At 45.5% G+C, this 14,603-nt stretch overlaps 1 protein-coding gene across 2 annotated transcripts in view; it reads left to right on the top strand.

The window, feature by feature from the left end:
- The window catches only part of OPHN1 (oligophrenin 1), a 125,996-nt gene that overhangs the window by 29,527 nt on the left and 81,866 nt on the right, over nucleotides 1-14,603 (top strand). For both annotated transcript variants that reach the window (XM_033137449.1, XM_033137450.1), the window contains one exon: nucleotides 13,826-13,921. In XM_033137449.1, coding sequence (XP_032993340.1) covers nucleotides 13,826-13,921 — 96 coding nt within the window. The remainder of the gene's footprint in view (nucleotides 1-13,825; nucleotides 13,922-14,603) is intronic.

Below are 14,603 nucleotides of genomic sequence, written 5' to 3'. Positions count from 1 at the left end.
TTTTAAATAAAAGGGCACATTCTACTCATGTAAAAACACGTTGATTCCTGGACCGTCCGTGGGCTGGATTTAGAAGGCGATTGGGCCGGATCCAGCCCCTGGGACTTAGTTTGCCTACCCATGCTTTAGATGGTCCACCCATCGCATACGTGGTCATCCCCTTGGCCCTTTGAAATTGTAGGGTCTCCACATTAGCACTGCTTTGCTCCATCGGCCTGCGTCGTCTCAGGCCACACACCCTGCATATGCCTACTTTAACTTCACATCCTTTCCCACTGCATCCGTAGCATTTGATCTTTGTCATATCCAGTTATTATCTTTTAATGATATTCATTAATATTGTACTTTCCATGGTATGCCCTGTTCCGGTTGCTCTGTCGTGGTCCAGCTCTCCTCTCTGTAACGCCATCACAGGTAACAGGCACATACTAAATACTTCAGCTTTCAAATCACTGTGCAGTAATCTCTTCTGGGGGAAAAAATATCATACAGCAGAGCATGGGAAGTACAGATTCTATCCCATATGAGCATTGAAGGAAAGGACAATGGGCCTTTTATTCGTGGGCTGCACTCTGGAAGTGTCACAAGGAGCTTCATTGTGAGTAGGATTGAGTCACAGATGGTGCTGAGGATGGGAGACTGCCCTACATTTCGCCCAGCGCTTGTTGGCCTCTGTGGAGATGGGCCACATGGGCTGCAGAAGGGGCAGCAGCTGTTCCCTCCCAGGAGGACTTTGACCTTGCCTGGTGGAGGCACCGTTGACCGGCTTCCATGCCTGGCTCTCACACACCGTTTTCAGTATGAGAGCAACAGGGAGAAGAATATGCCAACGAGGGATGGGGGCGAGAGCACAGGCCTGTTTCACACTGCTCTTTATAGGGAAGGCATCTGAGGATGGGCTGTCATATCGAGGGTTTCCCATTTTAAACACAAGATGTTAGACTAGATGGGCCATTTGCCTGACCATCTTAGGTCTTACCGTACTTTTCTTACAGTTAACAGAGACTGAGTCTTGTGAAATCTAAAGCATAGGAGAGTACTGTACCCTCTTGCCAAGAGCTAAGAAGTTCTGGTGTGCACACCTTGGGTTCAGTGATTGGAAAAAAAGCCAGAATATAGATTCAAGAAAATAAATATGTAAAACTAAGCACCCTGCACCTGTCTGCTGTGTACGTTGAACACAAATAGTGCATTTGCTCTGTGGAATGCAGATATAATCAGTTTTGTTTCTTTCATCAAGGAAGCAATCTAATCCCGCAGGGCCATTTCCTCGTTCCTTTGCTCGATTAATATGTAATTGTCTGTCCTGCAGTGGCTTCTGGCCATGACAGGTTTTTCAGAAGGTTTAATAGGCTGTTTAATCTCACAAAATATCTTACTGTATTTGTTACAGAGGAGTTATACCCCAAACACAGTCTGTTACATGTGCTGCTGTCTTGAGTTAGGATGTGTTTAGGTGGTGGCAGTGGACTGACTGCTAAAAATAATAATCCACAGGCTGCTTACATGCTTTAAAAGCAAATTGTCTGCTTCACCAAGCAGAAAAGAGATATTGCAGAGAAAATGTGTGTGTTGGGCTTTGCAACTGACGTTAAACTATGGAACTCCCTCCTACAGGAGGCAGTGACGGTCACTGACTTGGAAGGCTTTGAAAGAGGATTAAGTATAAGAACATAAGAGCCTTTATATGTACCACCCATTTCCTCCAAGGAGCTCAAGGTGGTGCCCATCTTATCCCCCACAACAACCCTGAGAGGTAATGATTGGCCCAAGTGGGCTTCCTGAATGAGTGGGGATTCAAACCATGGTCTCTCCCAGTCCAGCATTCTTAATCACAATACCACGCTGGAGGGCTGGAGTGGTCTCTACAGCTGCCACCTTCTGGTTTTTGGCTGCTGCTCTTTAGCTTCCCAATTATTCATGTGCCACCAACATCAAGAATTCACGACTGTAATCGGTTGTCTGTGGGGCTTCCTTTGAAGATTGTTCCACTATCTCTTCAATCATTGGAAAAACCTCCTTGCTGTCTAGTCCATTTCTGGCCATGGTTCAAAATGTTTAAAAGACTTTACAGTTTAGGACCCAAGTACACCAAAGACCCAGGTGGCGCTGTGGGTTAAACTACAGAGCCTAGGGCTTGCTGATCAGAAGGTTGGCGGTTCAAATCCCTGCGATGGGGTGAGCTCCCGTTGCTCGGTCCCAGCTCCTGCCCACCTAGCAGTTCGAAAGCATGCCAAAGTGCAAGTAGATAAATAGGTACCGCTCTGGCGGGAAGGTAAACGGCGTTTCTGTGTGCTGCTCTGGTTCGCCAGAAGCGGCTTTGTCATGCTGGCCACATGACCCAGAAGCTGTACGCCGGCTCCCTCGGCCAGTAACACGAGATGAGCGCCACAATCCCAGAGTCGGACACGACTGGACCTAATGGTCAGGGGTCCCTTTACCTTTCTACACCAAAGAGAGCCGTTTTCAATGCCAGTCAAAGCTGTGTTTATTATCCTAGGCTTATTATTTTTAACAAGCTGTAGCATATTAAATCTTGATCCCCCCCCCCCCCCGGTATTTTATCTTGTTTGCTACTCTGGAAACTCTGCTGCATGAATAAATACTCTGCAGAAAATTTAGCTATGCAGTTTTCTCTTGCATGCATACGACAGCACATGAAAGGATGTCCTGGGGCTGAGCTCAGCATCCTGGAGCCTGAATGTGCATTTGTGTATATGAAGTACACGGTTCCAAGCACAAAAAGTCATGCTCCAGACTCATATTCAGTAAATTATGCCTTTGCTTGAGGTTCTGGCAACAGGTCCACAAATTTTCTCGGTTTTCGTTCTCTCAGTTCCTGCAGCTGGCTCACTTTAGCTGGCTGGTTGTTTAAAAACAAAAATGTGTTCTCTCCCTGCTCACTAGGCAACTGTAATTTATCTCTAAATACTAAACGCCTTAAAAAAATTAGAACGTTCATCAGCTCAGGCTTTCTGTAGGCTTAAGGACCTCATTATAAGTATGATTGCAAGTGTGTGTTTCTGAAACACACACACACAGTTTCCCAAGAGGTTTGTGGCTACAAAATTATTTTTTTTGCATTTATATCCCACCTTTGTCTCCAAGGAGATCAAGGTGACCTACTTGATTCTCCCCCTCCTCATTTAACCCCCGCAGCAACCCTGTAAGGTTGGGTTAGGCTGAGAGGCAGTGACTGATGTGTTTTCTTGATACACTAGTATATAAATATTCTGGGCCTTTTTTCAGCTGGAACTCAGTTCTAACCCCTTTCAGGTGCAGGTGGGTAGCCGTGTTGGTCTGCCATAGTCAAAACAAAATCGAAAATTCTTTCTAGTAGCACCTTAGAGACCAACTGAGTTTGTTCCTGGTATGAGCTTTCGTGTGCATGCACACTTCTTCAGATACACTGAAACAGAAGTCACCAGATCCTTAAATATAGTGGGGGAGTGGGGAGGGGTATTACTCAGAAGGGTGGTGGGAATGGGTGATAGGCTGATAAGTGTGGAAAACCTGTTGACGACTCTAAACGGCTGCAATTAGTCTTGCAGGGAAAGGCAAGGGGTGAGATGGCTAAAGATGGCTTTGTTATGTATAATGAGATAAGAATCCAATGTCTTTGTTCAAACCAGGTTTCTCCATGGTTTTAAGTTTGGTGATTAGTTGCAATTCAGCCACTTCTCTTTCCAGTCTATTTCTGAAATTTCTTTGTATTAAGACAGCTACTTTGAGATCTTTTATAGAATGCCCTGGGAGATTGAAGTGTTCTCCTACTGGTTTCTCTGTCTTGTGATTCCTGATATCAGATTTATGTCCATTTATCCTTTGGCGTAGGGTTTGGCCTGTTTGTCCGATATAGAGAGCTGAAGGGCACTGTTGGCATTTGATTGCATACACAATGTTGGAAGATGAGCAACAGGTTTTCCACACCTATCAGCTGATCACCCATTCCCACCACCCTTCTGAGTAATACCCCTCCCCACTCCCCCACTATATTTAAGGATCTGGTGACTTCTGTTTCAGTGTATCTGAAGAAGTGTGCATGCACACGAAAGCTCATACCAGGAACAAACTCAGTTGGTCTCTAAGGTGCTACTAGAAAGAATTTCCCTTTCAGGTGGGCGCTCTTACCATTATAAGAGAACAAGGGAGGCGTTCATGATGAGTTCCGGCACCTCTTTTTCTAGAAAAATAGCACTGTAAATATTTATTATAACAAAAAACAATAAAGTCTACATGATAAGGGAGTTATCTGGAAAATGGCTCAGTATGGGAGAAAGGAGAAGAAATGTGCTTTAATTACTGTATCTTCCCCGGCTCCTTGTGGAATGAGTGTGTTTGGTTTTAAAAATGTTCTGGGGTGGAAGGGGGGGGGGCGCATATTCCGAAGTCTGGACTGTTTCCCCACTGCCATTGTCTTAATCAGATTAACAGCCTGCTCATAAACTCCAAAAGGCCTAGGCAACTGGGATGCTAGACAGCTTTTCATATATATTTTTTCCACAGGTTGTTGCCAGGAATCCCACTCCCTCCTCCTCTCCTTGCCTCCTCCTCCTCTCCAAACCCCCATAGCTGTCTGTGTGCAGATGAAGAGCAGGCAGGGCTTGTGCAAGTAGAAATTGCCAAAAACACCATATTTATACATATGTGGCTGGAACAATCCAACCGCGTGGAAACCAAGTTGGAACGACATGTGGTGGGATTGTGTCTCTCCCCCCCCTGCCCTCTTTGCAACCTGGTGTGTGAAAAGCTTTTCCATATCCATTATGTCATGTTGCATTAAAGCACAAGTTTGTAAATTCTCTCTCTGATAAAGGGTTACCGAATTACCTTGTTGTTCTACACCCTCCTTTCCTGTGTGTTTTTCAAGTCCCAGCTCATGCCAAGACAAATCTGATTTGGCTAAGTATGTGTCTACTAAGAATATAATCCAGTGCAAATGTAACCTCTGTCATACTGGAAACAAAATAGAAAATTCTTTTCAGTAGCACCTTAGAGACCAACTGTGTTTGTTCTTGGTATGAGCTTTTGTGTGCATGCACACTTCTTCAGATACACTGAAACAGAAGTCATCAGATCCTTAAATATAGTGAGGGAGTGGGGAGGGGTATTACTCAGAAGGGTGGTGGGAATGGGTGATCAGCTGATAGGTGTGGAAAACCTGTTGACCACTCTTAACTGCAATTAGTCTTGCAGGGAAAGGCAAGGGGTGAGATGGCTAAAGATAGCTTTGTTATGTATAATGAGATAAGAATCCAATGTCTTTGTTCAGACCAGGTTTCTCCATGGTTCTAAGTTTGGTGATTAGTTGCAAATCAGCCACTTCTCTTTCCAGTCTATTTCTGAAATTTCTTTGTATTAAGACAGCTACTTTGAGATCTTTTATAGAATGTCCTGGGAGATTGAAGTGTTCTCCTACTGGTTTCTCTGTCTTGTGATTCCTGATATCAGATTTATGTCCATTTATCCTTTGGCATAGTGTTTGGCCTGTTTGTCCAATATAGAGAGCTGAAGGGCACTGTTGGCATTTGATGGCATACACAATGTTGGAAGATGTTTGATTGCATACACAATGTTGTCATACTGGTTCACTGATTTTTTGCAGCCTTTATACTTGAGTCACTGCTGGGCTTTTTCACGCAACCCAGAGTCAAACTATGAAACTTGTTCCCAGAAGAGGCAGTGATAGCCACCAATTTGGATGGGTATGAAAAGAGGATTAGACAAATTCATTGAGGGAGCATCTTAAAAAAAAAACACACCTAAAAGATGCATGAAAACAACCTTTTTATAGATGGATATGTTCAGGACAGCGTACGGTTAAAAATGTGCATACAAAATTCATGTTTGGGTTTTTTGTCCACCTTTTGTGCATTCTTCCAAAATATGTGCACAAAAGTGACTGAACGAATCTGTGGCTGGAGAACCAAAGGGACTGAAGATGGATCAGAAACAGTTGCTTAGCCCACGTCCAGGTTCAGCAACTTTAAGTGGACTTAGGGCTCATTTTTACAATTGCAGCGTAAATTCTAGAAAAAGGATAACATTGTAAATATTTTAACTTGAGAAAAAGTTAGAGTGCTTTTTTCAAATGCACTAATACGCCACATCTCCCATTGTTTGGTCTCTCTCTCTCTCTCCCTCTCTCTCTCTCTCTCTCTCTCTCTCTCTCTCTCTCTCTCTCTGTCTCTCCACCCCCCCCTTCCAGCTGAGGGAAGAGAAAGAGAATTTCAGTCCCAATATAGTCTTTTTGCTTAACTTGCATAATAATAGGAACAGGAAGTACAGCTCTAGTTTTAGCATGCCTTTCTTCCTTCATATCTCTTTCTCTCAGTGGCAAAAAGTAGAATGTAGAATATACATCTGTGGCACAGTAATAGTATTTTAAATTTGTTGCATTTCTGAGTGCTTCTATGTATGTTTTTACAAACCCCCAAAGAGCTGCAAAAGGCACTAAAGGACAACTGGAATGATAAAAGCCACCAGAGGAAAAAACGACAATGGACTGGGGCTTTTACTGTTTCAATGTCCCAACTAAACATTAGCAAGAACTTTCTGACAATAAGAACTGTTCGACTGTGGGACAAACTCCGTTGTAAGCTGGTGGTTTGTAAGCAGGTGTTGGGTGGCCATCTGTCAGGGGTTCGTTAGCTGTGATTTCTGCATTGCAAAGGGTTTGACTGGATGACCCTTGGGGGTCCCTTCCAATTGTGCAGTTCTATGCTTCTTAGTTTACCAGAACAAAAACCCAAAACACAAGGATGGTCATAAGGCTGAACTTTAAAATGTGGATGGTTGGAGAGAATTCCCCCTCCCCTTGCTCTCAGGGAGTGGCTGGGTGTTAAGCCATAGCATAGTTTGTAGTGCCAGTGTGGACGCCCAGGGAAAAGATGACAGCCACTAGGTGACATTATAGAAGTTTATAAAATCATGCATGGCATAGAGGAAGTGGGTAGAGAAAAGTGTCCCCCCGCCCTCTCATAAAACTAGAGATTGTTGATGCCCAGTGATGCTGAATGTTGGAAGATTCAGAACAGATAAAAGGAAGTACCGTATTTTTTGCTCCATAGGGTGCACCGAACCATAGGGCACACCTAGTTTTTAGAGGAGGAAAACAAGAAAAAAAATTCTTTTCTAGCGAGAGCTGTGCAGAACGTGTAAGCGGCTCTCCCTTTGCTTGCTTTACAGTGAGCTGTTGGCATGTTGGCATGTTCATTGTTATATCACCTATAATAAAGTGCAAGTGTCTCTGCGTCCAGTCCCTGTGTCCGTGGGATTGCGCTACTGCGCATGTGCCCCATGGACAGCCGTTGGGACTTGGAGCGCAGAGACGCTCTGCGCGTGTTCCCGATGTTGCTAGGGCGACAGGGATGTGCAAGAGCCGCTCAGTCAGCTCTGCGCATGTCCTCGACGTTGCTGGGGCAACAGTTTGACCACATATGTTCTAGCGCCCGTTAATTTAACATGGTTAATGTACTAGTGAATAAATAAATGTACGAAAATGGGCTCTGGGCAGGTGTCTCTAGGGAGAGCCTTCCACAATTAAGTGGCCACTGCCAAAAAGGCAGACACGTGAACCAGGGTCTCCACTGATGGTTTCAAGGCACAGGTAGGTACATATGAGCAAAGGTGTTCCATTAGGTACTGAGATTCAAACTGCATACACAGTTTTTCTACAGCAAGCCACTAAATTGGTACTTTGTGGGCAGCAGAAATAGAAACTCCAAAGACACTTCTGGCCGTGTCACTATAAAAAAGCTGATGGCACAAAACGATTACCGGTACTTTCCTCCATCCATTTCACATCCAAACTGTTCCTTGTAACCATCATCTCTGCTACATGTTCCAAAGCAGTGGCAGTCCTGCTACCACAGAATAATAGTGCAGGGTGGGAAGGGAGGGAGGAAGGAAAGAAAGAAAGAAAGAGAGAGAGAAGGAAGGAAGGGAGGGAGGGAGGGAGGAAGGAAGGAAGGAAGGAAGGAAGGGGTGAGAGAGAGAGCGAGAGAGAGGAAGAGAGAGGGAAAGGAGGAGGGAGGGAGGGAGGAGAGAGTGAAGGAAAAAAAGAAAGAAGGAAAGGGTGAGAGAGAGAAGGAAGGAAGGAAGGAAGGAAGGAAGGAAGGAAGGAAGAAGGGGGGGAGAGAGAGTGAAAGAAAGAGGGAGAAGGAAGGAAGGGGTGGGTGAGAGAGAGAGAGGAAGAGGAAGAGGGAAAGAAGGAGGGAGGGAGGGAAGAGAGTGAGAAGGAAGGAAGGGGTGGGTGAGAGAGAAAGAAAGAAAGAAGGAAGGGAGGGAGGGAGAGAATGAAAGAAAGAGGGGGGGAAGAAGCCTGCTGTTGCAAGAGGCAGCAGCGGGATGAACGCCCCGAATGGAGCGCTTTCGGGGCGCTGATCCAGTTGCCACCTCTCGCAGGGGCAACCGCGTCTCCCTTCTCCCCAGCTTGCTGTGGGGCAGGCAGAGGGAAAGCAGCCCAGACGGAGCCCCCCCCCTCGCTGCTCACCCCAAAGCAGCAGGGCTAGGCAGGAGCTAAGCGTCTCCTGTGTAGCCCCGCTCCTCCAAAGCAAGCTGCGAGGGAGGAAAACGGAGACCTCCTTTGAGACTTTGAAGCAGCGAAGCTGGGCAGGAATCATAGAATCATAGAGTTGGAAGAGACCACAAGGGCCATCCAGTCCAACCCCCTGCCAAGCAGGAGCGTCTCCTGCACCGCCCCGCTGCTCCAAAGAATGCCACGAGGGAGGGAAACGGAGCCCTCCCTCGTGGTTCACCCCAAAGCAGCGGGGCTGGGCAGGAGTTAAGCGGCTGCTGCCCAGCCCCATTGCTCTGCTGCTGGCGGCGGCGGAGGGGAGTGGGGAAGCCCAAATTCAGGCTGCTCCCCCCTCCCCCGCCACTCTGCTGCTGGCGGCGGCGGCAGCGGAGGGGGTGGCAGTGGCGGCAGCAGGGGGTGCATCGGACCCCTCCCCCCATCGTTGGGTGCCATGGGTCCGGCGGCAGAGGCATCCCTCCACTTAAGGGATCCTGCTGCCACCCAGTGCCGTCACTCCATAAGACGCACAGACATTTCCCCTTCATTTTCAGGAGGGGAAAAGTGCGTCTTATGGAGCGAAAAGTACGGTAATTCTTCACACAACACAGAGTTCAGCAGTGGAACTTGCTCCCCCAGGAGGTAGTGATGGCTGTCAACCTAGATAATGTTCAAAAAGGATTAGACAAATTCATGGATATGGCTGTGGAAGGCTACTAGCCACGATGGCTATGCTCTGCCTCCATAGTTGGAGGCACCTGTGCTTCTGAATACCAGTTGCTGGAAACCATAGGAGGTGAGTATGCTTTGGTGCTTGAATCCTGCTAGTGGGTTTTCCACAGACATCTTGTTGGCCACTGTGAGAAGAAGAGGACGCTGAACTGGATGGGCCATTGGCCTGATCCAGAAGAGTTCAGCTGCCACACATCACTGAGCTAAGCTTTGGCTTAGTGTGTGGTCTGAATCTGGAGCTCAAATGCTTTGTTCCTCAAATGTGACTTTAAAGCTTGAGGTTAAGGAGGACTGCTTAACCACAAGCCTGGGTTAGATTATGCATAAAGCCAAACCTTGGTGTAATGTGATGTAGCAGTTGAGCTACAAAAACTGAGGTTTGAGCTTCCTATGTCATTCAATCCATGGTAGTAAATGAATGAGCCTTGGGCTCATGCATGCTTCCAGTGCCACAGCAGCAGGAGGGAGATCAGAAGCATCTGTGTTGGGTTACCCATAGCTTCCCATTTATGTGTTCCAGTAAACCATAGTTTGATGTGATGCGCTGAGACCAATCCTAAAATGAAAGAAGGGGGAAGATGTGATCCCAAGGTTCACCTGAGCCCATTATTGTAAGGTTATGCTTTGGATCGGACCAATGGCTCATCTAGTCCACCATCCTCTTCCCACAGTGAACAACCAGGTGCCCATTATGGGAAACCTGCATGCAGGATTCAGGCACCAGTGCCCTCTGCCCTCCTGTGGTTTCCAGCAACTGGTGTCCAGAAACTGTGGAGGCAGAGCACAGCCAGTTGACATGGATCAGCAGTCAATGGGGGAAGAATTGGTTCTTCCATGCCCTGTGTAATTTTATGGAACCACAAGGTGTGGGGGATGTGCAGCCTGTTAGATGACTTTAGAAAAGGATTACACAACTCAGGATTAACCAAAGTGTTTTGAATTTCAGAATGCTGTGCAAAAACGAAATTGGAGCCTTAAGAATAAAAAGGCAAGATGCTTTAGGAAAGCAGAAGGGAAAGTAAAGTATAAAGAGAGAAGGGTCAGAAGGGGAACGTTAGCATGAGCAGATGTGTGTGTGAAGTTGAACACAAAAACAGATGATGGGAATTCTGTGGCAGTCTTTGGCCAGACAAGAAGCTTAGTTAGGCAGTATTATTATTTCATTTTTATCTATCTATCTATCTATCTATCTATCTATCTATCTATCTATCTAATCTATCTTTCTATCTGCCTATCATTGAAGAGAATTAAAACTATGTACGTTCTGTTAACTATATAGGTAATAGCAGCAATAAAAACATTGCAGCACAGCAAATCTAGGAACATAATAGTTGTGTACCAGGTTAGTGCTGTGCCATAAATATGTCCTCCAGCTTCCTCTCAGAAAAGCCTTCCATGCCTCATTCTCCTTACCACATTTTGATGAGGGAAAGATTTCAAGCTTTAACATATCGTTGTGAGATAACACAGTGTGTTTCTTTCCCAGTAATCGTAACCTGTGTTGTGACGCCAAGGTACCCCGTGTTTTCTTTGCTTGATTGATGCATTTATATACCATTATTTGCTCCAAGGATAGGCTAAGAGACAGTGACTGGCCCCCCACAACTCAAGTGAGCTTCATTGCCAAGTGTGGGATTGGAACCCTGGTATCCCAGAACTTATCCTGACACTCTAACCACAGCACCACACTGACTCTCATTTGTGTCACCTTCAGGCCGTGTTGTGATGCATGCTATGACATCACAGCATGGGTTAGGCACCAAAAGATATTATGAGGCAGAGGCTGAGTTAGCAGCTCAGGCCCTGAAAACAACAGCCATAACCATGTCTCGCTTCTCACTGTCATGAGAGAGCAACTGTAGAGAGAATTCTGCTGCCCTCACACCCTGGTTTTCAGGCCTTTGGTCTTGTGCAATGGACCTGGGCCTAAAGCTGCGGTTCCCAAACTTTTTTGGGAGGAGGGGGTCTTTCCCCCCTGGTTCCATAAACTCATCCCCAATGCCACCACACTACTTTACCACACCCTATTACAGTGGTACCTCGGGTTACAGACGCTTCAGGTTACAGACTCCGCTAACCCAGAAATAGTACCTCGGGTTAAGAACTTTGCTTCAGGATGAGAACAGAAATCGCATGACGACGGTGTGGCAGCAACAGGAGGCCCCATTAGCTAAAGTGGTACCTCAGGTTAAGAACAGTTTCAGGTTAAGAACGGACCTCCAGAACAAATTAAGTTCTTAACCCGACGTACCACTGTAAAAACATTATTCAGAAGTGGAGGGAAGTCACATGGGTGTGGTATTTTATGTTCCTTTTGTCCTTACTTTTTCTTCTTACTTTTTTGGTTTATTTTGTGGTTGTGTGTATCTTATTGATTTGTTGGTTCGTTTGTAAGTACGCCTAAATAAAACGTCTTAAAAAATATTTAGAAGATATCAACACAATGAAATTCAAAACAGGAACATCTATTCAAAATCTGATCAAAATGATTTCATTTAACAAAACTGATGCAGTGATACCAGGTTTTCAGTCTGATAGTCATTTACACCTACAGAACCTCCCTGCCGCCCCCTTGCCTCTCAGCACCTCTGAGATAATCCCACTGCAAACCCCCCTTCCCCCCACTTTGGAATCCACTGTTCCAAAATTTGCACCAGGCTCCTTATTGGTTCCATGTACCCATTTTTTATATAAAAAAAATCAGGAATAATCCCCAGGTTGTCTGGAATTAGATTTTTCAGACCAAGCTTTTACTCTGTCTCAGTTTCTAGTATCCAAAACCTGTTTGTTTTATTTGTGCATCTCTCTTTGCTCTGGAGCCAGGGCGAAGAATAATACTTTGATCTTCCTCCAAGCTCACAAGGAGAGGAATCCAAATGAAAATGGGTGTATTCTGTGATGAAGGGCCCAGTTTAGCTGGACTGGCTCATTACAACCCTTTCTCCCTTTCTCTTTCCATCTTTCTGTTGTTTTAACGAGAGACCAAAGGACACAAGCTGCTCTTCCCAGGCCTACACTTTGTAAAAATCAACTCGGCAAGGAAATAAATCATGAAGGTTTTGCTTCTCGGGGCTGTGAGCTGAGGCAACCATATGCCTCAACACCAGTCATTGGAAACCACAGAATGGAGGGTGGGGGAGCTGTTCTGGTACTTGACTCCTGCTTCCTTCCTTCCCACAGAGGCATCTGGTTGGCCACTGTGGGGACAGGATGCTGGATTAGATGGGCCATTGGCCTGATCCAACAGGGGTCTTATGTCCTTAACACTTATGAGGATTATGTGACTTTCCTTCTGGAAATGTTTTGATTCCCACAACAACTCTGTGAGGTCTGTTGGACTCAGAGTTCAAATTCCCAAGGTGCCAGGCGCATTTTGCTACTGGCATGGGGTCATTTGTGTCTATGTGGACATTTCTGGGCACCAGGTTGGTAACTACACTTTAAAAACCTCCGCCTTAGTGCATAGCCAATACCATTTCCATTTCCCCTGTGTGTGTTTCTCCTTCTTGCATACCAGGACAAGTGAATTTGTTGTAAGAGCAAGCTACTGTCAAGCAATGTAGTTGAGATCATAGAATCGAAGGATTGTAGTGTGTTTTTGTTTTTTGTTTTTTTTTGTTTTTTAGACATAAAAATAAGACACAGATACGACAATGTGGGATGTTAAATTTTATTTTGTAATACCATATAATAACAGTTGTATTATGATGTTTTTTTCTTTTCTTTTTGTTAAACAAAATTAATTAATTAATAAAAAATAAATTACAAAAAAAGGAAAGGGACCCCCGGGGGTCATCTAGTCCAACCCCTCGGCAAATAGGCATTCTGTTGTGGCGACCGTAACCTAGCTTTCACTTGGCGCCTAGCTTATATATCTTGAGTTTCTAACCCTGGTTAGACTGAGAGGCAGTGATTGCCGCCCTAGGTCTCATCCTGTGGGCATCGTGGCCAAGTAGGGATTCGAAACTGGGATTCCCAAGTCACAGTCTAAGTCACTCTAACCACTACACCACACTGGCAGTCTGCAGTGCAGGATGGTCACAAAGCTGAATGCAGTTTTATTTTGCTGCTGACACAGCTTTGTGGAAGGCATTTCAGGGGTTGGTCAAGTAATTTAATGGGGGGGGATATTATTGAGGCTAGAACAACGATGACCTCCCAACATGTTTGATGTAAGCACACCTCTTTTGACTACTTCTCCCACCATCTGCCCAATTTTTGAGAGCCTATGTGGTGTAGTGGCTGGTGTGTTGGACTAGGACCTGCGTTCAGTTCCCCCCACTCAGCCTTGAAACTCACAAGGTGATCTTGGACCGATCACTGCTTCTCAGCCTAACTTATCTTGGAAAAACAGCAATGTGAGCAACCATGAAGCAGTGGACTCAGGACTTCTCTCCCCCCCCCCCACCTTAATGTTAAAGCTTAATAAGCATTTCTCCTTTGTGTGCTGTGCTTATTATTTCGGAGGAAAGTGTGGAATCCAAAAGGTGCTGTGCCGGGTCTGCAGGAATGAAGCTTCTACAAATTTTAATTGCCAGCTTTGCATACTTATCTCTGCAACCTTTCCATCTTTCCTAGATTACTCCTTGGCTGTACAGAAATTCTCCCAGACTCTCCAGTCCTTTCAGTTTGACTTTATTGGGGACACCCTGACAGATGATGAGATCAACATTGGTAAGTGCTTGTGTGTGTGTGTATCTGTGTGTTGCTGCTTGAAAATGCTGACACACTAATCATGAAGTTCCTGGGAAGTCCCTTACTGATGACATTCCTGGATTTAGGACACTTCATTGCATCCTTGGGTGGTTTCCAGCAAGTGGTATTTAGAAGCATCACTGCCTCCAACTGCAGAGGCAGAGCATAGCCTTCGTGGCTAGTAGCTCTCCATAGCCCACTCCTTCTCCACGAATTTGTCCAGTCCTCTTTTAAAGACAACCAAGAATTTGTGCAATTGGCAAAAAACTGGGTTAATGAAAACCAAGCTGGGTTTTTTTGTGTGGGGGAGGGAACCCCTGCACTGCATCCTTTAAAAGGCATTTGGGGAATTATCTGCCTCTAACTGCTGCTGTTCCACCAGCGGTTTGGGAGACTGGAAACTGCTGCTACGATGATATGAGAAGCTGAGGGCTCTGATCAAATGAGCTGGAAAGTCTTAGCACTCTTGGAAAACTCTGGAAATGATAGGAAACAGGCAGATAGTGTCATGCTAAGATGAGTCAGAGGAAGAGCAGGATCACAGGGACGATCCTGAAAAGCTATGAAGATTCCACCGTCTTATCTTTGTTTCAGCCTTGTGATATATGACAGGCATGGGGACATAAATAATGGCAAAGGCCACTTACTTGCCTCTTTATTT

Source organism: Lacerta agilis, chromosome Z (assembly GCF_009819535.1).
Source record: "Lacerta agilis isolate rLacAgi1 chromosome Z, rLacAgi1.pri, whole genome shotgun sequence".
Lineage (NCBI taxonomy): Eukaryota > Metazoa > Chordata > Lepidosauria > Squamata > Lacertidae > Lacerta > Lacerta agilis.
This window is presented reverse-complemented; position numbering and strand designations above follow the sequence as displayed.